Genomic DNA, 27,244 nt, shown 5'->3' with positions numbered 1-27,244 from the left:
ATCTCTGGTGGGCAAACAAGGCACATACCATCTCAAATCGCTTTTTAGGAGGTTAAGGTTCACCCATGGCCCCACCCACACGCTGTGTAGGTGCTGTGGTCACCCTCTTGCACACCCTCTGCCTCCTGCTTGGTTCATAACCCACGTGCACAAAATCACCAAGGGCGAGATTTCTGCAAGTCTTGATCTGTTGTTTCCGGCAGCTCCTGATCATACAGGAGTATAAATAATCACAGCACTGTATTTAAGAAGAGGTGGGTCAAACTTGTTGTGATCACTTGAATGATACTTGAAAATTATCACAGGGTGCACCCACTGTAAGTTGGGATAATTAAGGCTGCTGCTATTAACACTCTGCCCTTCCCTATTGCTGGTTTAACTTCCTCAAAGAGTTTTACATCCTACTCCCCATCCTGCCTTGGGGTTTTGCAGTAAAATTCAATAATCATTTTCCTTTCTAGTTTTTTCTATTAAGCACCAGCTTATTTCATCACCAGAGCTCAGAAGCAAGTTAAGGCTCCGTGGGCTGGACCAGCCAGGAACTGGGGGAACTTGTGCAGCTCTTTCACCACATCCCACAAGCAGCTGCTTGCAGAGACCCTCCCAGTTATTAAGAGTATTTCCAAGGACTTTGAGGCAGGCTTGAACAGCCACAGATTTTGGGAGGTGCAACTCATCAAGGACTGGAGTAGAGATTTTAATTTTCTGTGTTCCCAAGGTCAGGGGGAAAACCACAGGTGTGCTGCAGCCCACCCATGTCTGAGGAACACCTCAGGTTCCCATCTTCCCCTTTTCAATGGACACCCCTGCTAGAAAGGGAAAAAACACATGACCACAGATTGTGGTTCCTCAGTCGTGGCAACAAAAAAAAAGTATCTCATCTTTTTATTTATATTTTTTACGGATGGAAGCAGAAGTTTGTTCATCTGGCATTCAGACAATGGTGTCTCTGCAGTTTGGATGGTTGAGACAAAGTTTCAAGTTCAGGGAAGCTTTCCTCCATGTTTTTTAGTCTCTGGGGACAAAAAGACTCCCTCTGAGACAAACTTTGACCTCTGTCTCCAAAAGACAATGCTGAAAAGGAGCATTTTTGGGTTTTGGACCTTTTGACTTTCACCAAACACCTAAGTCTGGCATGTTTGAGAAGTGCAGATGCTTCTGAAATTACCACAGGGGCTTCAGCTCTTTCTCAAGCTCTCTAGCTTTGGCTGAAGACAGCAGGAATCAATCTTTGTGCTGTCTAAAAGCAAGTTCTGCTAGCAAGGCTGTGATGGGATTTTCTCTGTGGTCAGGCCAAGCTGACCATCTCCATTAGCAGCCAGCACTGGGACAGCTCCCACCAGGCTTTTTGACATGTCTGAAACTGCTTTACAAGTCACAGTGGCCAACCCTTTCACTTCCAGACACCAAAAGAAGTGGCATTGCACTCACCAAATAGAGAGGCAGCACCCCTGGCAGCCACAGGTATCACTGACCTGTTGAGATAGATGAGGAAAGGTTAAAAAACACCAGGACTGTTGCACCTGGAGCCTAAGGATGACAAATTCCAGCTACAAAGGCTGCAGGAGAAGCACAAGCTCCTGTAATGGTGTCTAGGAGCTTGATACAGAAAATGTGTCTGGTGGAAAAGGCCTCGTGAGAGCTGACTGTGCTGGTGAAAGTGATTGTTTTGGGGATGGGGAAAGAGCTGAGTGTGTGTGGTGAGAGGGGCTGGACAGTCCTTGATAAGAGCTGTCAGCACACACACAGGAGTCAACATCCCTCTGCTAACGTAGCACTTTCCTCCCTTGTGATGGACACTGGTACCCACCTGTCCTTGCATTTTCATTTTGGAAAGGTTAACGACTGTTTGGTTAAGCCTGAAAGGGTTTCTGCCCCAGTTCTTGGCAGGAGTGGGAAAGATGAGGAAAATCATCTGTGTCAATATGCTAGACTGGAAATCAGCATCTTCTAGCTGCACTTTCACAGCCTCTGTGACCTGACCTTATGGGTCAAGGGGCAGACAAAATTCAACACCATCTGCTATTAGTTAGTTAATATTTAACCAAAAAATTGGGGTCAGCAGCCTCAATGAGCTACATCTGGAGCTGGAGATAACAGATTTGGCTTCTGAGGGCTGAAATGATGAAATTTGGATTTCCAATGCCTGAATCAGCCCAGGGGATGTTACGATGTTATAACCCACCCCACTGGGGATATTTGGGATGTGTTGAGCTGATCCCCCTGGCTCTGCTTCAAGGAAATGCCCTGTGGCCTTGTGATATCGATGCACCTCCCTCCAGCCCGTCCCAGTTTGGGTGCCCAGTTTCTATCCTATATAGCTGCAAAACACCTGGGTGCTTAGCCATGTGCTGCAAGGATCTCATCCTGCCTGCCAAAAGCTTCCAGCAGCTGCACAGGCTAATTTTACAAGTCAGGTGTTTGCCTTTGACAGGCAACTCTTCATATCTTTATGACTAGACATTATTATATTGTTCTTTCATTTGATAACTGCTCCAGTAATGGCTTCCATTTGCAGTAAATCTCGCGTGCTGTCTTTTTCCCCACTATTAAACATAAGATGATAACCTTTGTGGGAGGCTGTGCACAGAAATTCAGCGAAGCTTTAAGAGGTTGGGGAGGAGGGGAGATGTGGAGGGGAAACGTGGTCAGCGTTAGCAAAGTGTCTGGTTGGAAGATGCTTTTGGAGGAACTAATTATACCCTGGAGCACTCGGAAGAACCTACCCAGCATGCAAGTTCAACCGGAAAATGAATATTTAAACGGCTCTTCAAGTTAGTGAGTCTTTGGAAAGCACTGCTCAATACCTGGAAAATAGACCCATGACACAAGAACAGATGAGTCTGAATGTGACTCAATGCAAATACTTGGCTTTTTCCACCACGGAGCAGAATTTATCCCAGTGAATGGCTCTGGAAACACCAGCTAAAATCATTTGATCTGCTCTTCCCAACACGCAGCTGGTCGAGTTTTAGCTTCCCTGGCAGAGGAGCCCTTGGTTTGCCATAGGCAATGCTGGATCTTGTCCAGAAACCTGGACTGGGGCGAGGCCAGACCCCAAAGCTATGAAGGAGTGTCCCAAAGGCCTCCTCTGCAGCTGCTCTTGGGCCATGGCTCGCCTTCCTGACGAGCTGGTTTATACAGGTTCTATATTCACAGTCACCCTGGAGGGTGAGAGCACAAGAGATCAAACACTCAGCTTGGCACTTTAACTCCTCTCTTGCAAGATGGTTTTGGTGCCCCAGTTCCGCAGCTCTGGCCAGCTCTGGCCTCTCTGCTGGCTCATGTGCTCTGGAGCTGAGCTGAAACTTGTCAGCAGACTGCAGTGTTTGGAGCTAAAGACATCCCTGAGAAATGCAGAGAGGTGTGTTTAACCCAGGTAACCAGACAGGGTGGTGGTGACTGCAATTCTATGTTGATAATGGTATTAAACCAGGGCCTGGGGCTCTTTGGGGGCAGCTAGGTAGTCATGGTCCAAACCACTGGTCATGGCCAAAAAACCTGCGCTGGAAATGCAGGAGGAGCCCCAAAAAATCCAAACAAATGTTATTGAGTGGAGCCCCCAGTTTGGGCCCCACTGACTGCCTCTCAACCAGAAGTGTATGTGCAGAAAAATCATAAAACCACAGGAAGGCTTAAGTTGGAAGGGACCTTAAAGATTATCTGTTTCTAGAACTTCACCTTTTAACTCCTGTGCGTGCTAGAATTAAAGCCAGAATATGTTTTCCTTCAATGGAAACATATTTTCTCCTCTAATCTGGAGGAAAAGGCTTCTTCCCACAACTTGCCCATCTAAATTGCCCCCATTGCAAAAGGGCCTTTATACCTTCAGTCTGCAAAAAGGATGGAAAATTGCAGTGTTTTCCTACACCATGTTTAAGTTCACTCCAGACAACGATTATTTTGTTGGCTTCCCAAGTCCCAATTAAATGATCATTTACACACTGTAATTTAAAATTTGGGCTTTCCTGGTAAAATCCATAACAGCTATAAAGTGAGTGTGTGTGTACAGTCATTATCGTTGCTGTTTGGTTTCTTCTCTATTTTAATAGCTAAAATATTAAAGTGGGAAAAGCAAAGTGCTGATTATCCACAGATATGCCTAATTTCACATTGTGAAGGTATCTGCTAGAATAATGTGTATATAATATAGGCAATGAGTGTTCACAGGAGACTAAAGCTGGAACACAGCACCAATTCCAGAAATAATTGTTTCTTCAGAGGAAAAATAATAATAAAATAAAAAACAAACCCAAACTTGCCCTAGAGCTCCAAGCAAAGCCTTTTGCTATGCTTTTAAAAAATAAGTGCTAGCAATGCATTTTAATTTCCCACGTGGCTACATACACTGGCATAATGAGAAATCCCTTATTTATGAAGCTCCTGGATGATCCTGGGTGCTGGTCCTGAAAATGCTCCATCCCTCTTGATTATTTTTTCAGCAGCTCAAAAATAAAATGTTTTGGTGTTTGGGGTAGGGTTTTTTGGTTGATTTTTTTGTGGTTTTTTATTTTTTAACCTGGGCACCCTATGAGCAGCAGCAGGATAGGAACAGCTCCTGCAAGGAAGGGTGTATGGCACTAATCTCTTGTGATATCGAGTTTATTTGGGAAAAAACAAGTCAGAGTGAGAGGGGAGGAACACCTTCCCTCCAGGTGTTGCTGGCCCTGGGATGAGATGTGGCTGCTGCAGCCTGAGGAGTTTCTCCTGTAAGCTGTTGGGTTTGGGGGTTGCTAGTTTTTTGGGGTTTTTGTTTGTTGGGGGGGGGTTTGGTGTTTTGTTGGGGTTTTTTGTTTTGTTTTTGCTTGGAGGTTGTGAATAACAGTGGATGATGAAGGACGAAGATTTCAACTCCCCATTATTTTTCCTTATAACTTTCAATCTCACAAAGCTGCTGTCTAAAGGGAAGGGTTGAGCTCTCTTCTTCAGAGATATTGGTGCATGTACAGAAAAACAAATCACCTTTTTTCCCAGAGGGCAAATCCTCAGACAGGTTGGTTGTGACAAACCATGAATATGCTTGAACTTAAATGGGATTCCTAATTTAAAAAAATAATAATAAAAGTAATTTCTATTTTTTTTTTGTTTTTAAAAAATTATCTTGCTGTTTTCTCCCTACTTATTTCATCTCGTATGTGCAGCGTGAATACGCCTCAACGCAGTAACCGAATTTTTAATTAAAAAAAAATGAAAAGCAGATTTTGACTTTTTTCTAAAGGTGTAGATAGGCTGTCTCCCAAGTTAGTTCGAAGGTGAAATCTTCAGTCTGGGCTGTACGAATGTGCTGCAACTTCGGGCACTAATGTGATTTCTTATTGGGAGAAAAAAAAAAAAAAAAAAAGAAAAAGAAAAAGAAAAAAAAGGAAAAAGGTGTCGTTGGTTCCGCAGCTCTCCGCTGCGGCCGGGATCCCGTGCGGGGGTGTGGGGGTGTGGGGGTGACCCCGCTGCCCTCACGCACGGCGGGGCCGCATTTTTGGGGACCAAAATCCCGCCCGAAGGGGCCGCGCGCGGCGGGGCGGGACCGGGCCGGGCCGGGGGCGGGGCCGCGCGCGCGCGCGCTCTTCTGAGGGGCGGGGCCGCGCGCGCGCGCCGGTGCGAGGAGGGGCCGCGCGCGCCGCCCCGGGAGCGCCCTCAGGTCAGTGCGAGGCGGGGGGCGCGGGGGGACACCCGTGAGGGGACACCCGTGAGGGGACACCCGCGAGGGGACACCCGCGTGGGGACACCCGCGTCCCTCCGGGATGTGGCGGCGGATCCCGATCCCCTGCCGGGCTGCGGCGGGGAATGGGCTCCCCACGCCCCGCGGAGGCGCCGCCGTCAGGGGCGGGGCGGGACGGCCGCACCTGAGCGCCGGCAGCGCCGCGGAACTCGCGGAGCGCGGGCGGTCGGTGAGGGGAGCGGAGCCCCCCGGGCACGGCCTCTGCCTGGCCGGAGTCCGCGTGCGGGGTGCGTGTCCGCGGGCGGGGGTCGGTGTCCCCTCGGCCGCCCTTTGTGCTGCAGCGGGGCGGGTTCGCGGCGGTGCCGGTGCTGAGCCCATGGAGCGGGCTCGGAAGGAGCCCCGGGACCCGCCTGTGTGCCCAGGCTGGAGCCTTCACCGGGAGACAGCCCAAAAGTTGGGCTTTGGGGCTTTTCTCCTCCTTAAAGTAAAGCTTCTTTTGTAGAAGAAGTACTTTAAGCATAAATTCGGTAAACTTCCCGGAGGCACAATTAATAGTTGCACCCGGGTTTGCATAAGTGCCTCCTCCCTTCCCCACGCTGTTGGCCGAAGTTGTTGGTGTACCTGTCTCGGAAGGTTCGCCAGGGTCACCCACCTTTACAATTCACTACTTTCCTGTTTGTTTGGAGAAAGCCACCTGTGAACTTCGAGGTTTATATATAAATTCAATTCGTTGTGGTGTTTCCTGAGTGCTGAAGCATTTTAAAACAGGAGGAGTAGTGGGTTGTTGTGAGTTCGAGGAAAAGTTTGAATTGAAGTTAGGATACCTAGTGTTCCTAAACTAAGCTGCCTAATTCAACTGGCTGTCTCAATCTGAGAAGTGCTGGTGCAGGTTTTTTGCCTTGTAGTTAGTCCTCGCTGCCCTTTGTTTTCAGCATGTGATGTGTGTGTTAAATTTTAATCTGTGCCCTGGGGTTTTTGGTTGTTTTTTTGTAGAGAGGTGGTGCTGGGTTATAGGTGTACAATACACTTTATTTTGCATTGCTTAAACTTTTATGCCAGAGTTAGGCTCAAAATAGCTTTTACTTCAGTGGGAGAGAACTGATCTCACCATTTCCTGCAGAATGTATGTGCAGGATGTCACAGTGCACAGTACTTGGGGTTTACTGGGTAATTTAGATTTGCAAATCACATCTCTTTGTGCCGTCATTTAAAGTAAGTTCTGCAGGTTTGCCAAAGTTGAATGTCGACTGCAGTACTTTTGCTTCTTTTTTTTTCCTCCTTTTAAATCCCTCACAGTAAGTACACTGCAGCTAACTGCACAATAACTTCTCTTGTATTTCCCTGCCAGTGATCCTCAGCTCTGTGCCAGAGAAAACACCTTCCAGAAGCAACATGGGATTCGTTTAGCTTTCCCTTTAAGGCTGGGGGGGAAAAAAATACAAGTTGCAGCAGTAATTTTTACGTTTTGGCCACTTGCTTGTTAGAGCTTGTGAGCAATTTTTTTTTCCAAATTTACCAAACAGTTAGGATGAAAGCAGCAGTCAGGTCACTTAAAACAGAGGTCTGATGATGACAGGCCATGTGGTATGTTGTTAGAAAAAATTTAGATTGCCTGTTGTAGAAACTGGTGCAAATAAGTTTTGCAGCAGAAGATTGTTTATGCCCAGCATTAGCTTTCTCTGATAACTGAAAATGATTCTACCCCACTACTGTCTCTGGTAACTCCTCAGACTTGGCTGGCTGTTGTTGTGTTTCACAAATGTTCAGGTACCTGAGCTGGGGCGGAAACTCTGTTTTATGAGGCACTTAAATGAGTGACAAAGCATCAGTTTCTATCTCAGAGGGCTGATAGATGAGGCAGAAGAGGGAAATAAGAGATGGGAATCTCGTAAGGAAAAGATTACAAGTGTTTTGTGGTGGAAGTTGTCATTGGTTGTGTTTTCTGCCATTAAGTTGAATTGCAATCCCCTGCCTTGGTTACAAAAGCATTTTTTATGTGTGTCAGAAAACTGAGTGGGGAGGCTTAAGTAAGACGACATTTCATTCTACTCTGTAAACTTCTCATTTTTGGGGCCTAGCTCATCTGTTTTCTGATCCTGTTGCCCTCTCTGAGTTTGATATCTTGGCAAACTGCTGTGAAAGCCAAGCGAGTCCAACGTCTGGAAAGTGTTTGCATTTTAAAACACTGGGGAGCTGGTTGGCAGTCTGTGAGTATCTGCTGTCTGTCCTGGCTATGTGGGATGAAGACCAGCAACAAACAGATTTGGAAGATATCTTGAGACATTACCTTTTCCAGCCCTGTCACCTGTACCCTAAGATTGCCTGATATCCTGAATAAATATTTTACTAGAGGATTATGTACCACTTCAATACCAGGTGAATGACTTGTTGATAACATCCTTCTGTGACTGGATATTTATGAATCGGGTCACTCTCCATAACCACCCTAGCTACACTTTCTCCTCTTCACATCCAAAGCAATTTAAAGGAGTAATTTTCTTTAAAAACTACATTCTCTGGAATAAGAGCTGTCCTGCCTCTCTGCTCCGTTGCACGGGTTTTATGAGAAGAAAGCAGCTCTTCAGGCAGGTGGCATGTTTGCTTGTCTGAGTGGTGTGAGGATTCCTCAGAGCTCGTTGCCTTTACACTTCTATGAGACCAAAGTGATACTACCCCATGTAAACCAAGAAAAAGTAAAGGTTTTCATAGTATATAAACGTTCATAATACATAAAACTAATGGGTATTTATGTTTATCTTGTATAGTCCTTTAATTATGTTCTGTTTGATTTGCCCCTTCCTTAGTTTCTCTACTGCAGTTCTGGTGCGTCACAGAGTTACTGTGAAGAAGAACATTTAAAATATCCTAACATTGAAAGATAAATAGATCTTAAGGCACAAAAATATATTCTGAAGTCAGAATTTGAGCAGTATGTGTTTTTCTTGAAAATTCATGATGGTGCAGTAGCTGCCATTCACTTGTAAAGAGGAGGAGAAACTGATGGAAATACTGAAGCATAGCTGAGTGCTAAGGAAGGCAAGTGTGACTGAACTATTTGCAGCAAAGGAAAATAAATCTGATTTTCTAAAGCAGTGGATAGGAGAAAAAATTTGGAACATCTTTATCTCCATGTGGATTCAAACAGAGGCTGTGTGTGCTAGGAGAGTCTGGGATCAGTTAAGGGCAAGTAACAAGAGCCACAGCTTCTAATGTGTGGCAAAGGGAGAACCATTCAGGATTCAAGGATGTCATTCCTTGAACTATTTGGATTTGGCTCAGGTTAGCAGCACTCGGTCTCTCATGTCTAAAAATTTGGGTTAGTAGACAGTTGTAAAATCACTGCAAGAGTTGTTACTCATTGGTTTTAATTCTCACTTTTAAGAAGCGAGAGCCACTGTGGCTGAGAATGTATTTCTTATCAAAGGCTTGGTTTGCCAATGTACTGACCTGTTCCTCTTTCACTGGCATGATTTTCCTTCTCTGTAGTTTAAAATGCAGTGGGAACAAGAAGCTGTAGCAGACTTTTCCTACTTTAGACACTGAATGCTGCCAGCTGTGATGCTCTGCTGTAAACACACAGGTTGCTGATCTGCTGTGGAGTTTAAAGCCGCATGTTCCCTAACCTTGTCTAGATGCAAAACTATGGATTGGCACGATTGTTGTGGTTTTCCACAACAGACCTGTACGTTCCAGCACCTAACCAAGCTTTCCAAAAGTCCCCTCTGTTTTCCTTACCCTTGTTGAAGGTGCTGTTGCCATGACAGTCCCAGGAGACTGAATTGTGCAGGCCACAGAGCAGGTTGTGCACCGTAGCAATATCCTCTCCTCTCGTCTGTCCCGCTGGGAGCTTCAACACAACTGTGTGACATGGTGAATGTAGGTTACCTGCACGTGAAAAATGTAGTCCTTGAGTTATACACCAACATAATCATCTGTGATGCAGTTCCCCTGTGGATACTCATGGAGTGGTTACTTCTAGTTCTCACAAGTGAGAACCTTCCTCTCTAAGGAATTGCCTGTTCACATTTGCATTCTTTAGACTTACTGTGTGTAAGGGAACAGAGACATTTGGGAACTGCTGCTGTGATGTAGAAGGCAGCTTACAGCCTGCCCTTCAGAGAGCCTGTATTAATTTAACTATTCAGTTTGAAAATAATGGTTTGTGAGCCAAGTTAAAATTAGTAAAAGGTTTGTCTACAGAGGCGAGATCTGTCTGCAAGATTGGAAGTTCTGTCTGTAGTCATCTGATCTGACCTCTCCCTTGAAGCAGGCAGCATGTGAGTGCTGATTGTAGTGGTGGTTTTTCTGAAGTGCACTAAGATCACTAGCTTCTTTCTCACAGGGCACCGAAGGATCATTAAATGCTAATGACTTTTGATTACTGTTGACCTTGGTCAATTTAGAATTAGTGACCTAGAGACGAAAACCACTGTATCTCATTACCAATTTCCTGAGCTATCTGATCTTTCCTTTGTAAGTCAGTTTTGGTAAGAGGCAGAGTAGAATTAAAGTTGACCTTTGCCTTAGAAAAAGGGTTGAGTGCTTTCAGGTTTGCAATATAATGTTTATAAATAAATAGATAAATAATTGGCAGCCACTAAGGAAGAACTTATTTATGACCCTACAGACTGTCAAGAGCAAAGCTCTACGTGAAATGAAATGGACAAGCTTGAGTAGCCACGATGGGGAGCAAATGCATAATTTGTCTCTTTTAAATTAGTAGCAAAACAGTTTATCTCCTGTAACCTTGAATTGAATTACCATTTTGTGGTTGCAGGTTTTCTTTTCGCATAGTTCATTTATAATTCTTGGCTTTACTTTGAACTATCAAGAAACAAGTTAATCCCATAGAATGCATTGCAAATTTTGCTCTAGTATATTTTCTTCCTGCAGCTCCCAGCCTGTGATATTGGGGAATATGTCTTTGCAGATTTGTAAAATTATATATTTTATGTACTGATGAAGCATTTGACATTATTTTGTACCATATGCCCATGAGAATGTCTGTGGGGTCGAGTATCACGCTACAGGTTGTTTAAATGTAGGTCTTCCTTGCCACAGTTGTGGTTTATATGGACTGTCATTCCTGCAGCAGGCATGATCTTCAAATCAGAAGGAAAATACAAGAAAATTCTGAACATTTTTTTTTCTCACTCTGATACATTAGCTGTATTTATTTGGGTCCATCACAGAACAAAACCTTTAACTTTAAAAGAAAAAAAAACAGCGTAATAAACTGTTTGGGGCATAAATATTAAGTTATTCAACCTGTCACTGAAGTTAAATTGCAGGCTTTAAGCATCTAAGCAAGAAAAGTAACAGGAAAAAAATGAGAGTAGGAGATGTTGCAGTTGAATTGGGAAGAGGCTCATGGAAAGTGACTTGAAATCCATACAAAGAAAGTGCACATTTATTTGCAAGTAAACATTGGAGTAGATATCAGTCCTAGATGTTTTGGTGTGATTGCTTTGTCTCAAAATGGATATTGCTTTTTTTTAAAAAAAAAAAAGTATTTTACAGTTACAAGAATGATGTGTTATAAAGATTTAATAGAAAGACTGCTTTGATAGAGAGACTAAAAACAAATGCCATGTGTAGCCTGTATGCTAGTAAATACTACAGGAGTAAAAAATTGTTGTGAATACTCATTCTTTAGGTTTCTACTTTGTTATTTTGTGTTTTCCTTTTGACTAGGCTGCTCAGGACTATCCACTTTTGTTTTCTTTAAAGCATCAAGGGCATTTAAGATAAAAAAGTAAAAGCTATCTTAGTGGATAATTTTATGCAAAGTGTTTAAATCCTCATTAACACTAAGCAGTTAAAAATATTTGGTAACAAGTATGTTGCTAGTGTAGCATCAGTTCTATAGAAAAATACACTGACTATTTTGGACTTTGTTTTGAAGCTTCTAGTCTTGGTTCAAGATGCAATTCTACTCTGATACTATCTATTCTTTCACAGCTCTTGACTATCATGGGATGTAAATGATATTTTTTTTAGTATCTATTTTGGCTTGCTTGAGAGTATTTACAAATTTTTCCCATCTTTCTTTCTGCTTTCCCATCTTTTCTTCCTGGTTTTTTTTTTTTTATTTTCCATAGAAGACCTTACTGAGTTAGACTTCATTGCCAGCTTTTCCATGTAGCAGACAGAAGTGGATGCCATCTTGGTTTTCTCCAGCGCTGCCAATAAGAAACTTAGGAGAAAGGAGATTGGAAGTTTTTATCCACTGCAATACAATTTTTGCCTCGAGGAAATAAAGGGTATTTATGAGCTATCAGTCCTCTTTCCAAATTTGTTTTTACAAACAGAAGGGTTGGAATGGTGATTGGGAAGGACTCTTCCAAGTAATTTATAGATAGGTAAACAGAACAAATTTTTAAATGAGTGCTTAAAGTTAACTTAAAGTCAATGAAAGCTAGCAGTGGACAGACAGGTAGATTTGTTAAACAGTAACATTGTGTGTTTATTTTGGTTAATCAAGATATGACATCTGAAATTTGTTTCCTTGTAGGGGAAATTCAGAATTTAAACAATGTTTATAAAGCATAGGCATAGTAACTGCCAAAGAAGATATTTGGCAACTTTACAGAAAAAGAAATGTATGCATTTCCTCATTGCTTAATAAGAATTCTTTTCTTTATTCATGATGTGGTCATAACAATTGGGAATTTTGATGAAAGCTTGTGTTTTATAGAATTGCCTAGCTCATGTTACTACATGAGGAACAGGCCTGTAAATGAGAGCTGTACAAAAACTCAGCTTATCAGAAGGAGAGAAAAGATACAAACTCTTTGGTTTCCTTGCTATTGCATCAGGAGAGACGAAGTATGAGGAAGAATACTCCCATCAGCCCTGGAAATTAAATTGATTTCTCTATTGGGAGTTACCTTTAGGAAGGCATAATTATAGTAGTAACAGGTTATTAAAAGTTGTATGAACAGTTGGGCTTTACTGTGACTCTTGTGCTGCACCAGTTATATTATGTTCTTAAAGGATAAATTAGCTGGGATGGCAGGAGTGTTGCACACACCTGGCTTTGAACAGCAAAGCTGCTGGTTCAGTTCACAGTGTTTAAAATGTTTAATCAGGAACGGATTTCCAAAGGCTCGTAACCTGCTCCTAATATTTTGGAAGGGGCATGTAACTTAGTGTGTAGTACCTCAGACTGGGAACATATTCTTCTGCTTAATTCTTTTCTGGCGTTTTGAATACCCATTAGGCCAGTGTTAAGATTTAAGCATGGAATTTCCTATACCCTTTAACTTGAAATGTTTCTGGTCTGACTACTTTGCTAGTAAAATAAAAATTAATGTGCCTTTGAAAAACTGTGTTTCCCTTTTTCTCAGTTGTATATATCAAATTTAGTTCTGTTAATATATAATTAATGAAGAAAAATGAGACTTGCTGAAGAAGATTAGGAGCACATTGTAATAAGATTTCAGAAATGGATAGATCTATGGATCAGAGAAGGCAAATTTCCTTGATCTTCTTGTTGGATACAGACTGATCTAAACTGGGGATTTTGACTGGTCTTCAACAGGCAGCAGTTCCTGGGGTTTTTTACTGTCTTCCAGTGTATTGATTTCTAAATTCATTAACAGTATTTGTATAGTAAAAGAACAAAACACTGTTGTAGGAAAATAAATGGGAGCTGCTGCCAAAACAGAAAGAATAGGGAGTGAGAATAGCACTAATTCTTTGGGGGTTGTTTTTCCCGTTTCACATCCATCTAATGAGTAGTTTGAGACTTGGTTCCTGAGGTGATGAAGTGCAGTGGAAGGTGGTATGAACCTGCAAGAGGTTTGTAGGTTTTCACAGCAATTCTACGAAAATCTAAATCTATTTTTATATATAAATCTATATAGATATATTTTAGTGTTATGGAATTGCTTCTATCTTCCAGTTAGAGCAGACTGGGTTTTGGTGCATGGCTTAAGAGCAGGCAAAGATGGCAGCTTGGCTTTTTATTTGCTTTTTTATTTACTTTTTATTTATTTTTATTTACCTTGCCATGCAGATACTTCTCATCTACTGGGGTCTGTCTGACTGTTCTGAGTTCAGGCAGAACATGCTTCAGCTACAGCTACTCTCTCCTTTCCTTTTCCAGAAAGCACAACATGCTGTGCATGTGTGATGTGCTCCAGAACTCAAAGCTTGGTGGATTCCTGTAGATTCACATTTACAATCTGTCTTTCCCACACGGAATTAGCTGGTCAATCTGTCCCTCATTCTCTTTATCTCCTGTAGCCTCCCAGTGACCTAATCTGGTGTGTGAAATCTTTGGATTTGTCCTGGTCATTGGTTTGAAGAAATGTGCAGAGATCTTGATTTTTATGTACTTTGGGAGTCTATAAAATGAATTTGTGGAACGCCAGTCAAATCTTCCAACCCCTGTTATCTTTCGCCTTCTGCCAACTGCAATGCTGAGAACCAGATTTTCTGGAGTCTGTGGTTTTCTGTATCTTTAAGTGATTTTTTTTAAAAGAGATTTCTTCCTTTTGAAATGTTTGTCCTGTGCAGTGGCAAAAGGGTTATTTTTGTAACTGGAGGGACTGGAAATTTACATAAGGAGAGGAAAAAAAAAAAACCTTAAACTCAACAAACTCAAATTCTGTTCTGGGAATACCTGCTGTGTTCCCGTTATAAACATAGCTGTGAGCAGTTATAAGATCCCATCTGTGGCATGAGTTTCTTCTCCTTTACCCCTTCTTTTCCCTCTCTACAGTTCAATATGGTTTAGGTTTTTAGTTTCCCTTTCTAACCAATCTGTTGCAGATAAAAAGGAAAAAGCAAGGAGGAGAAAGAAAAGGTTGCTAGAAATAATTTCTTTGGAAGTTACATAACCTCCCTTCAATGTATTTAGGAACGTGTCTGTGCCTTTCAGCTGCGCCAGGCATAACCCACCATCTTCCTTTAAAGCAGCAGTCGAGGAGATTTTGCACTCGGATGTTGGATTGTGAAATGTAGCAGCCGAGGCATGGACACGTCTCCCTCCCTCTGTTTCCCCCTTCCACGGGCAGTGCCTTCAGACAGAGAGCACAGATGTGTCTGGGAATGGCATCATCCCCAACTGCTGCAGCAAAGCCTCCAGATGGCCGGGGCGTGCAGTGAGTGCTTCGTGTGGAGCATCTCCCGAGGAGACCTGGTAACCTCTGAAATAACTTGCACACTCTCAGGTTAAAGACCTTCTGAGTGTGTGTTACACAGCCACAGCTGTGATTCAAGCCTTTGGGATGGAGATGGAATAAATAGCCTGAGTAATATTTCTGTTTGAGTCAGTGGCAGGTTTCTGTCAGGGGCTTCAACAAGATTTCTTCACCAGCCTTTTATCACTTTAATTTCCCTGCTGTACTCTTGTCCAGCAAAACTAATTAAGGCAAAATGTGGCTAGATTAGCTTTGAAAGCAGAGGGGCTTTTTCTTTAAAACTGAAAGTAATTATGAAATCATATTTTAATTATCTGCTCCCCAGTATTTTAAGGTGTCATATGTTGACGCCTCACACCAAGTATTTTTTATTTCCCTGCTTTTGTTTTCAAGTGGCTATGCTTGGTGATTTTTCCATACACTTGACCTGCTATTAAAGAAATCTGATCTGAATTTAAGTTCTGAGTAAACTAATGACTAAAAATTAGACTTCTGTCCTATTTAAATGGTTTGGTTGACATAGCTTATATCCTGTTTGTTTCAGAAAGTCTTTGTGAATAAAACTGGACTCTTGCATCTCAATGAGTGATTTTTGCTCTCTAAATCATTTAGACCTTTCCATTTAATGCTTTGAACTATTGATTAAATATATTCGCTCTGGTTTGCTTTAATCTGATTGCACATCTAGAAGTTTTCTTCTGATGTGGCGCAGCCATGTCTGGTGTAAGCTGGCTTAATTAGCGCTGCTTAGTGATTTGGGACCCCTGTCAAAGGCTGCTATGTTATCTGGAAACAGAAGGAGTTAAAGCTGAAGCTGTGACCTCATCCCTGTTCATGTTACACTGGAATAGAAGCTGCGCTGAAAGGGATTGTTTGGCTGCATCGCTGTCTCTGCTGCTGCTTGATTGCTTTAATTCGGTTCTGATATCTGTCGCACACTCGCTGAACAACTCTTACAGTAGGGATTTGTGGGAATGCTAGAGGCAAAGGAAGCCGTGCTAATATCGAATGCCCGTGGAAACAGCTCCCACGGCGATACACTCAGATCTTTCTACCTGATTTCAACTTCTTACTGAAAATTGAAGCGGCACCGAGGAGAGCTCACACACACACACACACACACACACACACAAACACGCACGCACTCCCGCCCAGCCGTGCGCTTCGGCAGCCGCGTGTGCCTTTTATTCCCCAATTCCCACGCCGGCTGCGTGGGAGCCGCGGGAGCGCTGCTGTGGCTTTAACGTGGGAGCGGCGCAGGCTACAATAGGTGTCACTGTGTGCGAGCCCAATCGCGCTCGGTGCCTGCAGCCATTGGCTCCGGCCGCACGGCTCCGGTCCCGCTCCGCTCCCAGCCCTGCCCGCACAACTTGGGCTCGCCGGCAGCCTGGCACTGCCACCGGGCGCTCCTCCCGCCCTCTGCCCGGGCTCCAGCGCTGCCAGGCGGCTCCTGATCGGGAAAGCTGGAAAGAAAGAAAGCTGGAAGGAATGATGGGGATGTATTTAACGATTCAAGTACTGGATCAAACTTAAAGTCAGTTTCTTACTCGGTGCGCTGGAAAGGTCACCTTGTCTTGCTGGAAAAGAAGCAAACTCTCAGCTCTGCTGCTTTTGGTGTAACAGCTTCCACGTACATTCCTAAATGTTCCTAGCTAGTTAGGCTGTCGGGCTTTACACACGGGTATACTCATGGTAGATGAGAAAGGAAAGAACATGAAATGTCTCACCTTCTTCTTGATGCTTCCAGAGACGGTCAAGAACAGGTCTAAGAAGAGCTCCAAGAAAGGAAATAGCAGCAGCAGTAGCAACAGCAAATTGCCTCCAGTTTGCTATGAAATCATTACCTTGAAGACCAAAAAGAAGAAGAAGATGGCTGCTGATATTTTTCCCCGAAAGAAACCAGCTAACACTAATACAACTGCTGTCCAGCAGTACCATCAGCAAAACCTCAATAACAACAACACAATTCCTGCACCTAATTGGCAAGGACTTTATCCAACCATCAGAGAGAGGTAAGTTCAAGGCAGTTTTTTTTGGTGTTTGAATGGAGAGGTGAAAAGTAGCAAAATGTCCAGAATGCATTTATTTGCTGAAGAAAACACAGTTATGTTTTATTTCTTTGGGCTTTTTTTGTATACGTGTGTGTGAAATAAGGATTTTGGTAATGGAAAAATATTTTAGTATCTCTTTTCCAGTCAGTGCATCTGTTTGAGTTAGTAAAATTGTTGCTGAAAGCTGCAGCATAGCCATAAAGATTTGCTTTCAGACCTCAGTGGGGATACATGCTCTAGACTTTGATTTCCACTTCTTGGAAAGTTCTCAGAAGTTTGGGGGTTTGTTTTATTGCACACACACACATACCAAACACGCTTTTTCCTCCTTAGTATTTTTTCCAGTATATTTGTGCAATGAGGTGAAAAGTAGCTTGAAGAAAAGTGTGACCTGCTTCTCTTTGCTAACAAGCAACTTGAAGTTGTTAAAAAATCAAGTATTTTGGGTCTGGGGCATGCAGAGAGAGTTCCCGGGTGCCACAAATTAACACGCTACCTCTGTTTGTAGAAATGCAGTGATGTTCAACAATGACTTGATGGCAGATGTTCATTTTGTGGTCGGGCCACCAGGTGGGACCCAGCGGCTGCCAGGACACAAAGTAAGCAACAGCTGCACGATCCGCTGGGGTGGGGAGAGCTGGAGAGAGCTCCCACGGTTCCAGCGGGACAGAGCGTGGGAGGCTCAGCTCTTCTGGGACAGGCAGCAGTCTGTGTTTGAAAAGGCCATATGCAGTGGGATAATCTGTCCCTGGCTTTTCTTTGTGTTTTCAGTTAAACAGCACGTTTGTTGGGCTAAGGCAGCAAAGTTAGGAATACTGCTTTGTGCTGTTGATTAATACTGCTCCTGAGAGTTCCTAGAAATAGTTAACTTCTGTGGTGGAGATGAGTGTTTTCCAATAGGTAATCTATGCCCAGGAGAGTAAAACACAAGGAAAACGTGTAATTTGTTCTTAACTTGGACTTCATTTCTTACTGAAGTGTGTCTGTAGAGCCTGTCAGTGCAGCCCAGTATGCTCAGAGTGGCTCTCCCACATTGTTTGTGTTGGCAGTGTTTTCAGTTTGAAGCATGAAATAAGATTTCCCTTTCTCAACAGTATGTCCTGGCTGTTGGGAGCTCTGTATTCCATGCGATGTTTTACGGAGAGCTTGCCGAGGACAAAGATGAGATCCGTATACCAGATGTTGAGCCTGCTGCTTTTCTTGCAATGCTGAAGTAAGCATCATTCATCTGCTGGATATGTGTTCCTGTCCCATGTATATGTACTCTGCCAATGTCACAGCTGAAGTATTACACTTGCATATAAACAGAGAGCAGTCACTTGAAATATTCCTCTTTTTGTGTTTTAAACTTTCACCTCATTTTGCTGTCCCCCCTGTTCTTCCAGGCACACACATATTAGACTAATGTAGGCAGTTGTAAATAATGACTTTGACAGGGGATCTTTGGGCACATTGTGTACTGTAATGCCTATCGATCTGATTTGTCACTACACGTTACACAAAGGAATGGAGTTACTAAAAAGATTTGTCAGCTGTAACAAAAAACCCCGAACCAACTGTTCTACTCTGCAAGCATAGAGAAAAGTTAAAAATGTATGCATAAAGCCCCCCCCAGACCCAGTAAATTGCTGGGTTTGTAGACTGACATCGTTCCAGCTCTTTTATAAAATTGCAGTACACAGGTCTTGTCCTAGGAAAATGACCCTAAGTTATTCAGTATAGCCTCTGAAAAATAAATTTCTCCTCACGCATCATATTGATGCATTTGTAAAGTGATAAAATGGCTGTTTACATGAATAGGGGGTTTTATCTAACAAGAAAACGAGTCAGTTTACATGATCATTATTTTTCTTCTTGCAAACGGCATAAGAAATGCTCTCTTTTCCTAAATGGGCATAATGAAACAGCTTCCCTGCTGAATTGTCCTTGGATGTATCTATAAACTGTGGTTGTCAAAGAGAAATGCTCTATCACAGAAATGCTATGGCTTTGAGGTTGTCTTTTTTCCCCTTCAGCTTAAATAAATGTCATTACTTTCCTATACAGAAAACACATCAGTATCTGATAGTAATCCCTTTAATATGCTGCAGGTTTTCTTGCATGTAATGATATAATCACTAGCTAGCAATTTATTGTATTTCATAAGTTGTTTTGATTAGCTTGTGATTACAGAAGAGTTTCTTTTTCATTTTTAACATTTCACTATGTTGTGACACAGTTGTTAGTTGTTATGGCACCATGGATGAACATTCAAAGTTGCATGTAGAGTTTTTATGGGTTATCATCAGGATATCAGGAATGTTCTGTGCAAATATTGGTAACTTCCAGGAGAGCTCCACAGATGTTCTGTAGACTTGGAATATAAAGTTAAGATATAACATTTTGTAGGGAAGTATGTTACGGATCTTTGCTTTGGGCCTTTTTGATTTTGTGGCAGAGCTCAAACTTATGCTTTATTTTCCTGCTGAATTTTACAAATCACAAATACAAGATACTTGGATTCTTCTAGGCTCCCCCCCTTTCATTTTGAACAGCAAATCTGTTTCACTGTGGCTGAACATGATGTGCTGTATAAAAACTGAATGCTTTCTGAATTTATCATTAAGAAATGTGTGCAGAAAGCAAGCCTAGAAGAGAGAGTATCAACACTGACATCTAGGTCTTGGCATATTATTTAGCCCATGGCAATTTAGGAAACTATCTATGAGAGCATGGCCAGAACCATGGGATTCTTCACTTGCTCAGCTTTTATTGAAAAAACCCAAAAGACCAGAGCAAGTTTGTGGATTGTGTGTCTGTTGAGGTAACCTTGCCATTGCTGCCTTCCCTGACGCAGCATGCCTGAGGCTGCAGAGTTCCCTGGTGCCTGCGGACACCGGAATGCTGCAGGGAAGGCACAGGGATGGTGCTCAGCAGTGGAGCAGCCCCTAATCACAGGAGCCACTGCATGTGGAGCTTAGGAGGAGCCACCATCCCCTTCACTCCTCTCACTCTGGAAAACTGTCCCTGTGAGTGTTTCTTGCAACTGCTGTGGGCCATGGATGGCACAAGGCTCTATTGCTACGGAGGGAAAGACTTCAGCTATGCCAAAGCAGCCTCTCCTTCATATGCTTCTTTCTGCACCATAAACTTTGTCAGAAAATACATTTAGCTTGAGTTTTTTTGTTTTGACATCTTGCTGGGTTGGTTCCCCCCGCCTCCCCAGGCCAATGAATTCTAATGGCATAAATATTTTTTGTGTTTTATTATAGAGTGGGCATTCTGACAACAAACAAGGTATTGCCAGGTATAACGTAGGAAATACCACGACTGGTAGACATTAATTATTCTCCCAGTAAAACTGCTTTGACTGTTCTCTACAGTTTTAAAAACAGGGTTAAACTCATAGTCTAGCTGCCAAACTGAATTGGTGCATTAATATATTATATCTTATCTCAGTCTCAACTGTTCAAGTTAGAACTGTGATCTCATCTCATCCCAGGCTGAATGTGTTACTAAACCATCAAACCCTGTGGTCTGGCAGAATCCTGTGTTTGAGAACAGGGTGAAACTGAAATATCAGTAATTGCAGACCAGAGCTGAGGTGCATTGGCAGAGTGAGAGGTGTGGAGTATTGCTGACAGCCAGTCTGTGCTGTGTCTGCTGTATGTCAGTGATATTAGTTTTTTATTTTCAGGAGCATTAAAACAGCAACTTTTGTACTATTTCAATTTAAAACAGATGTCATCATTCTTTGCTGTACTAGCAGGCAAAGAGAGTAATAGAAGGGAGGAAAGAGTTGGAGAAAAATGAGGAGAATCATAAAAAAATATTAATTGGAAATTGGGGCAGTAAAGGAGCTAAGCCTGTAACTATTGATACATAGATGGATTCTTTGGTTTAACAAATAAGCTGAAACCAAGTAGTAAAGACTAAAAATAGGCTTGGCTTTATGTAAGTTTTCTTTTTATCCATAACCTCTTAGATTTTATATTGCTGGAGCAGTACCTCCTCTGTGCGTGTTTTCCAAGTGTGGCATGGAGGATACTATCTTACAGCTGCAAAAATACAGATAGTTATTTACAACTATAATCAGATCAGTGTAGGTACTAATTCCTCTTTATAGGCACATCTGTTCTGCAGAAAACTTGTTGTGTAGGGAAACCTGCTAACTAGAAAATTTTAATTAGTACAGGGTTGCATACAACTTTAGCTTTTCTGGAGGAAGACACTTTTATCAGCCATAACCATCAAGACTTGCTTATCCCTGTGAAGAGTGAAATTGCATTTGGCATGGTTTTAGCACATTGCATTCACCAGCTGCAAATGGGGCCCTGAAGCATGAGATATTGAAAAGAACAAACTGTACAATGCTTCATTTCTCTGAGCAATGAATCTCAGCAGTTTAGTCACATAAATAGAATTTCACCTTCATCTCTTCCACCACACTACCATAGCTTTTTTCATCCTTATGCAGTGAGACTGAGTGAAAATGCTGTGCTAGTTGAGTTAGGATGTTGTGAGCATTAAAAACCTGAAAATCTTCCATTTGCTGTATGCTTCATCACCCTTGAAAAATCCAACCAAAAGCATGAGCCCAAACAAAAAAGCCACCTCTGAAAAAAACCCAACCCAGAAGTTACAGAAATGGGTAGCACCTGATATACTTGAATAGCATTTCTCTTCTTAGATTACCTAGTTACTCTCTACAAATTCACCATTCCTGTGTTTGTGCACACACTTCAGTAAACCATGGTTCACCATCAGAGGACACGCAGTCCAGGAACTCTTGATAGCACGTTCTCCAGACTCTGGAGCTGAGTGGGGCAGCCCTGCAGGAGCTCCTGCCTGTGTGGAAGGAACACAGAGCTGCAGTGGCCACAGTTTTTAAACAGTTGTCTCATAGCATGCACCCCAAATGGAAAGTTGGATTCACCCTAGATTTAAGCCCGTTCTCTTCCATGGGCTTAACATCAGTGCTGATTTTTTTTGTGCTTTCTGGGCTTAATCAATACTTCCCAAAGCACTGCTTGGTTTTAATGTGGAGCCATTTAAATATTCCGTGTTTCTGATTTTGTGTGAGTTTGTTGCTGACAGACTGTTGTTGCGTCAAGCAGCAGCGTTACACCCGTGTGCTTTATTTCAGGTACATCTATTGTGATGAGATCGATTTGGCCGCAGACACCGTCCTGGCCACTCTTTATGCTGCCAAGAAGTACATTGTCCCTCACCTGGCCCGAGCCTGCGTCAACTTCCTCGAGACAAGTCTGAGTGCAAAGAATGCCTGTGTGCTGCTCTCCCAGAGCTGCCTATTCGAGGAACCTGACCTGACCCAGCGCTGCTGGGAAGTGATTGATGCCCAAGCTGAGCTCGCTTTGAAGTCTGAGGGCTTCTGTGACATTGATTTTCAGACTCTTGAAAGCATTCTCCGAAGGGAGACTCTGAATGCCAAAGAAATTGTTGTTTTCGAGGCAGCTCTGAACTGGGCTGAAGTGGAGTGCCAGCGACAGGAGCTGACGGCCACCATAGAGAACAAGCGCAAGGTGCTGGGCAAGGCTCTCTACCTGATCCGCATCCCTACCATGGCCCTCGACGACTTCGCCAACGGCGCTGCTCAGTCCGGGATCCTGACGCTCAACGAAACCAACGACATCTTCCTCTGGTACACGGCTGCCAAAAAGCCGGAGCTGCAGTTTGTCAGCAAGCCCCGGAAAGGCCTCGTCCCTCAGCGCTGCCACCGCTTCCAGTCCTGCGCTTACCGCAGCAACCAGTGGCGCTACCGGGGCCGCTGTGACAGCATCCAGTTTGCTGTTGATAAGAGAGTGTTCATTGCCGGCTTTGGGCTCTACGGCTCCAGCTGTGGGTCGGCAGAGTACAGCGCCAAGATCGAACTGAAGCGACAGGGAGTTATCCTGGGCCAGAACTTGAGTAAATACTTCTCGGATGGCTCTAGTAACACTTTTCCCGTGTGGTTTGAATATCCAGTGCAGATTGAGCCTGACACCTTTTACACAGCAAGCGTGATTCTGGATGGTAACGAACTCAGCTATTTTGGACAGGAAGGAATGACAGAAGTTCAGTGTGGGAAGGTGACTGTTCAGTTTCAGTGCTCCTCGGACAGTACAAATGGCACGGGGGTACAGGGAGGACAAATTCCCGAACTCATATTTTACGCTTGAATGGGAGTGTGTGGATACAAAAAGCATTTTGCTATGAAGAACCTGTCTGGTTCAGGCCTACTGACACTTAGCTTTTTATCTGCAGATATGTGATCAGTACAGGGAATATGTAACTAAATGCTGTGGCAAGTTCCTGGCTTGCTGTACTTGTAGCATCGTTGGTGATTAAGTGTAATATTTAAACTGGAAGCTCTTAGAAACAAGCAAGTTTTAAAGGCTTTGTAAGAGGGGTGCCTGTTTGCTGGTGATGTTGACCCTTCCTTTGATGCACCTGTGAATCACCAGAGGACGTCCCCCTCTTGTATCTCACTAAACACTGTCTTCATTGATCTGTTTTCTCTTTCTCCGTTTTCTGCTTTCTGCTGGCATTGGGGAGGTAGGGATAGAAAATGAAGAGCCTTATTTTATAGCTCTCTCTGCTGTCTGCTCTGCAGACTTTAGAGATTCCAGTAAACCAAGCTGCTTTTGACCATGGGGGCTGAAAGAAGTCCTTCAGTTAAAAGCAGAAAAAGTGTAAATTTAAACCCTTATCCTGTGAGATTCTCCTGCAGCCTGTTTGGGACGGCTCCAGGGGAAGATGGGGAGAAGGAAGCATCTTGCAGGAAGCTCCACGGCATACTGACTGTGTCCCCAGTGCATGGACATGTTCACAGTGAGGAAGGGATGTAGGCTTGGCAAGTTACCCTTGGAGTTCATTTTCTAGGAACCCCACCTTGAAGGCAAGGAAGTACTTGCATGTGTTCAAATTGTGAATGCAGCTCTTGAAATTCTATTCCCTTGACCCAGGTTTTGCTACATTGGAGTTGATCTGCTCTTTAAACAGCATTTCTTTGAACCCTTGCTAAATAAATGGGAATTTATATCAATCATCTGATGCAGGATATTTTTGTTTGTTTGTTTTGGGTGGGTTTTTTTCTTTTTCCTAAACATGGTAGAGGCAGATTTTAGAGGAACAAAAGAATGTATCAATCTTGACTTGGATTTTTTTCTGTAATACAAGATTATTTTTTTTCTTTTTATTACCAGCTGAAATTTAGACAGACAGATGATTCCCAACTGTGGTCATATTACACTTAGTTATATACCATCAGATAGCAGTGAGGGGGAGGAAGTCTCCTGTAATGGGTTATTGTTGGAGCTCTTGCAACTTCTTATGGCTATACATCAATCAGAGGATTATGTGGTACAGAACCTTTTTCTTGCCTGAGTTTTTTCCCCCCAAACTTCCTGTTGCATGTCCATATCATTTTTGCAAAAGTATGAGGGATACTCCTTGTATCAGGGAAGGAAACCAATATAAATAAGAACTACAGGTACTATTGAAACATGAGAAAATCCTTCACCACTGCACTGGGACAGTTGTTCCTCAAAGGCTACACTGCCCATTGTGAAGCATCTCATTTTTGCTTCACCTCCAAAGTGGGTTCTGTTTGTTGCCTACCTTTTAACAAAATGAGAGGACCAAATGATTCTTTAGACTGGCTGGAGATTAATATTACAGTATATCAACACATTAATGTAGCATAACCCTAAATTCACTTGTCAGTTCTGTAGTAAAAATGTTTTTCTCATATGATTTCTTACCAGTTTAATACTATTTCTCTAAGTGTTGCTCAGCGGTTGGAATCCTGGCCCCCGGCCATTGGAAAGTGCCAAAATACATCTTTGCAGTGTCCAAAATACCATCTGAAGTAAGGAAAACTGGAGTGTAGTCATCAAACACTTCATGGCCAAAGCCCAGATCTTCTCTCTAGGTAATAAAAGGAGAACCAGGTAAAAAAAGTACCCTGCAGGATTTATGCCTTTCATCCATCTTAGCATTTAATGTTTTGTATACATACATACATACATGTGTGTGTAAGCAGCGCTCTTTCTCAAATGTAAATATCCTCAAAATACATAGAAAAATGTTTTGTTTTTTGTAACAGATGTACATAATCCAGACTGCTCGTGAAATCTAAACAGAATGCTCCATGGAAAACTCCCAGGGAGAGATTTAAAAAAACCTCCTGTTATTTATATTTAGATCTGCAGCTGAAAATAGACGAGTATAAATGGTATGGAGTGGAGAAAGAGTTGCTGAAGAGATCATAAAAAGGAATCTGAGATTGTGATGAGGTAACGGTCATCTACTTTTAGACAACATTTGAGGAGCAATTCCATTTATTTAGATACATTTCAAAGCAGAGAAAGATGCTAATCAGCTGATTAAGTTTTCATACAGCAAGTGGCTGATGCAGATGTAATTACTCCGAGTGATGAGCAGATTGACAGGTTGTTTGTGGTAGTGAGCTGCATTCCGATTTGTTTGGTAAAAAAAATGTGCCACAGCTGGTGGGACAAGTCAGAGAGTATACTGCATTGGTTTAACTAGTCTTGGGTTCTCACTTTTAATTTATTATTTGTTTTGACTTACCTGCAAATAAAGGTGATGTATCTGCTATGTTCACTGGCGGGAAGAGAAGTTCAGAGACCGGAATACTCTAGCTGTAATATGTAGAAAATGAGCTGTTATTTAATTACTGTTCTTATTTGATTCTTTTATGAAGTCTTTTTGATGAAGTAGGGTGAAAGCAACCTCTAGCTAAATTCCTCTGAGTCTGTTCCAGGTTTTAGGAGCTGGTGCAGGGAACAGTTTCCAGTGTGGTTGATCAAACAAACAAAGGCACCCAAAACACCTTTTGATGCTCGCAGCACAACTTGCTTCTGAGCACTTGGTGATGCTAACAAGTACTGGGATATAAGAAGGTGACCAGTGCCACTCACCTGGGGACATCAGGGCACTTCAGGAGGTGTCTGAATGTGGATTTGGTTGGTTTAGCAGAAGCACCCAAGCCTGAATACACTGAGTGACATTTTGCAAGCATCAGCCATATCAGCCTGGAATGTAAAGGTAATGTCGATAGAGATCACCTTGCAGATTCTGTCTAAACTGTTCCGGGCTGTCTTTGCTACTTGTATCTTTGATTTGCTGGTGAGAGGAATCTGTGATAAGAGAGTATAATGTAATATACTTTCTGCATATCTAAAATAGTATTTAAGTAAACATTTTAATTTCTACACACCTATTGCACTGAACTGGTTTGGATTTGTTTGGGGTTTTTTTTGTTGTGATAAACTCAGCTCACTTCAGGTCCCACCACCCATTTGTGCTGAAGCAGTGTTTGATCTTAGCAGGCTTGCAGCATTATTTATAAAGGACAGATATATATAAATATATGAAGTACCTCATGTTGAATGTTATTGTACTGTATCTTTAATGTCACAGTGCAGATCTTGTTGGACTCATGAATGTGTATAATCACGTTAAACATAAAAATAAAAATGATTCTTAAACGGTTGTCTCCTGCAGTATCTTTGAAGCATGAGCTGTGAAAGCCCTTACTTAGTTATCTCTTCTAACAGTTCCTATTGTTGTACAGTTGTGCAGGGATATTTGTTGAGCTTATGCATTCAGAGATCTTTTGATCCCCAAAGAAGCAAAAGTCTAAGGAAAAAACAGGGAAGAACAATGAAAATGTTAATCAGTTACATTGTAAAAAGGTTGACGATTAAGCTAATGAGCTAGAGTGAATGAATTCATTTATGTGCTTTATGAAAGACCTTGTCTACTAGCATTAATATTTTCATGTTCTATTAATATTATTAAGCATGTGGAGATGAAGGGGGAGGGTCTTTTGTTTATTCTAAAAGACAGTTGGCACAGGAAAGGCCATGCTTTTCAGTCTCTGATGTATCAGAAAGGACATGGTTAGTGCCAAGAGGCTGTTCTCTGCTGAAAAGTTAATTATATAATATTATTCAGAATTCTGAGTATTAACAATTTTCTTCCAGGAGATTTGAGACTTCATTTTAAATGACTTCACTGACTTTTAAGGTCAGTGAAGCTGAAGCCTCACTTTCATGATGTCCATCTCCAAGACCTTCCATATATTACTGGCTAATGGTAAAAAATACAGTCTGATAGAGAGATACGGAAATTTGAGGAAGTCTACCCCAGAAAAAAATCAATACCTTCAGAGTTCATCCAAACTTCTGACTGAAGCATGTTTACAGGCATCAAATTTGCCACTTTGGGTAAGTTGTCTTTCTAGAATTCTTACTTCAATACTTGGCACCACACTGCTCCATTCTCGATCCAAGTTCTCTTACGTGCCCAGCACTTCTCATTTGGAACTGGCTTCAAGCAGGGACTGTCCTATGCCTTGTACTGTAATAATGACACCAGTT

At 42.5% G+C, this 27,244-nt stretch overlaps 1 protein-coding gene across 4 annotated transcripts; it reads left to right on the top strand.

Moving 5' to 3' along the window:
• The first annotated feature begins 5,580 nt into the window (after positions 1–5,580).
• On the top strand, positions 5,581–26,350 carry BTBD3 (BTB domain containing 3). 4 transcript variants are annotated; one of them, XM_086872633.1, is made up of 5 exons: positions 5,581–5,635; positions 16,553–16,817; positions 17,365–17,455; positions 17,951–18,069; positions 21,982–26,350. In XM_086872633.1, the coding sequence occupies exons 2-5, from the start codon at positions 16,675–16,677 to the stop codon at positions 23,012–23,014; spliced, it is 1,386 nt and encodes a 461-aa protein (XP_086728759.1). In that variant the 5' UTR covers positions 5,581–5,635; positions 16,553–16,674; the 3' UTR covers positions 23,015–26,350. The 4 variants fall into 4 exon arrangements, with proteins under 4 accessions (XP_086728759.1, XP_086728751.1, XP_086728747.1 ...); XM_086872625.1 differs by lacking the exon at positions 5,581–5,635 and adding an exon at positions 8,759–11,919; XM_086872621.1 differs by lacking the exon at positions 5,581–5,635 and adding an exon at positions 14,544–14,804.
• The last annotated feature ends 894 nt before the right edge of the window (positions 26,351–27,244 follow it).

This window comes from Cyanistes caeruleus, chromosome 2, assembly GCF_971803275.1.
Source record: "Cyanistes caeruleus chromosome 2, bCyaCae1.hap1.1, whole genome shotgun sequence".
NCBI lineage: Eukaryota > Metazoa > Chordata > Aves > Passeriformes > Paridae > Cyanistes > Cyanistes caeruleus.
The sequence above is the reverse complement of the archived record's forward strand: the minus strand, read 5'-3'. Positions and strand labels throughout refer to the sequence as shown.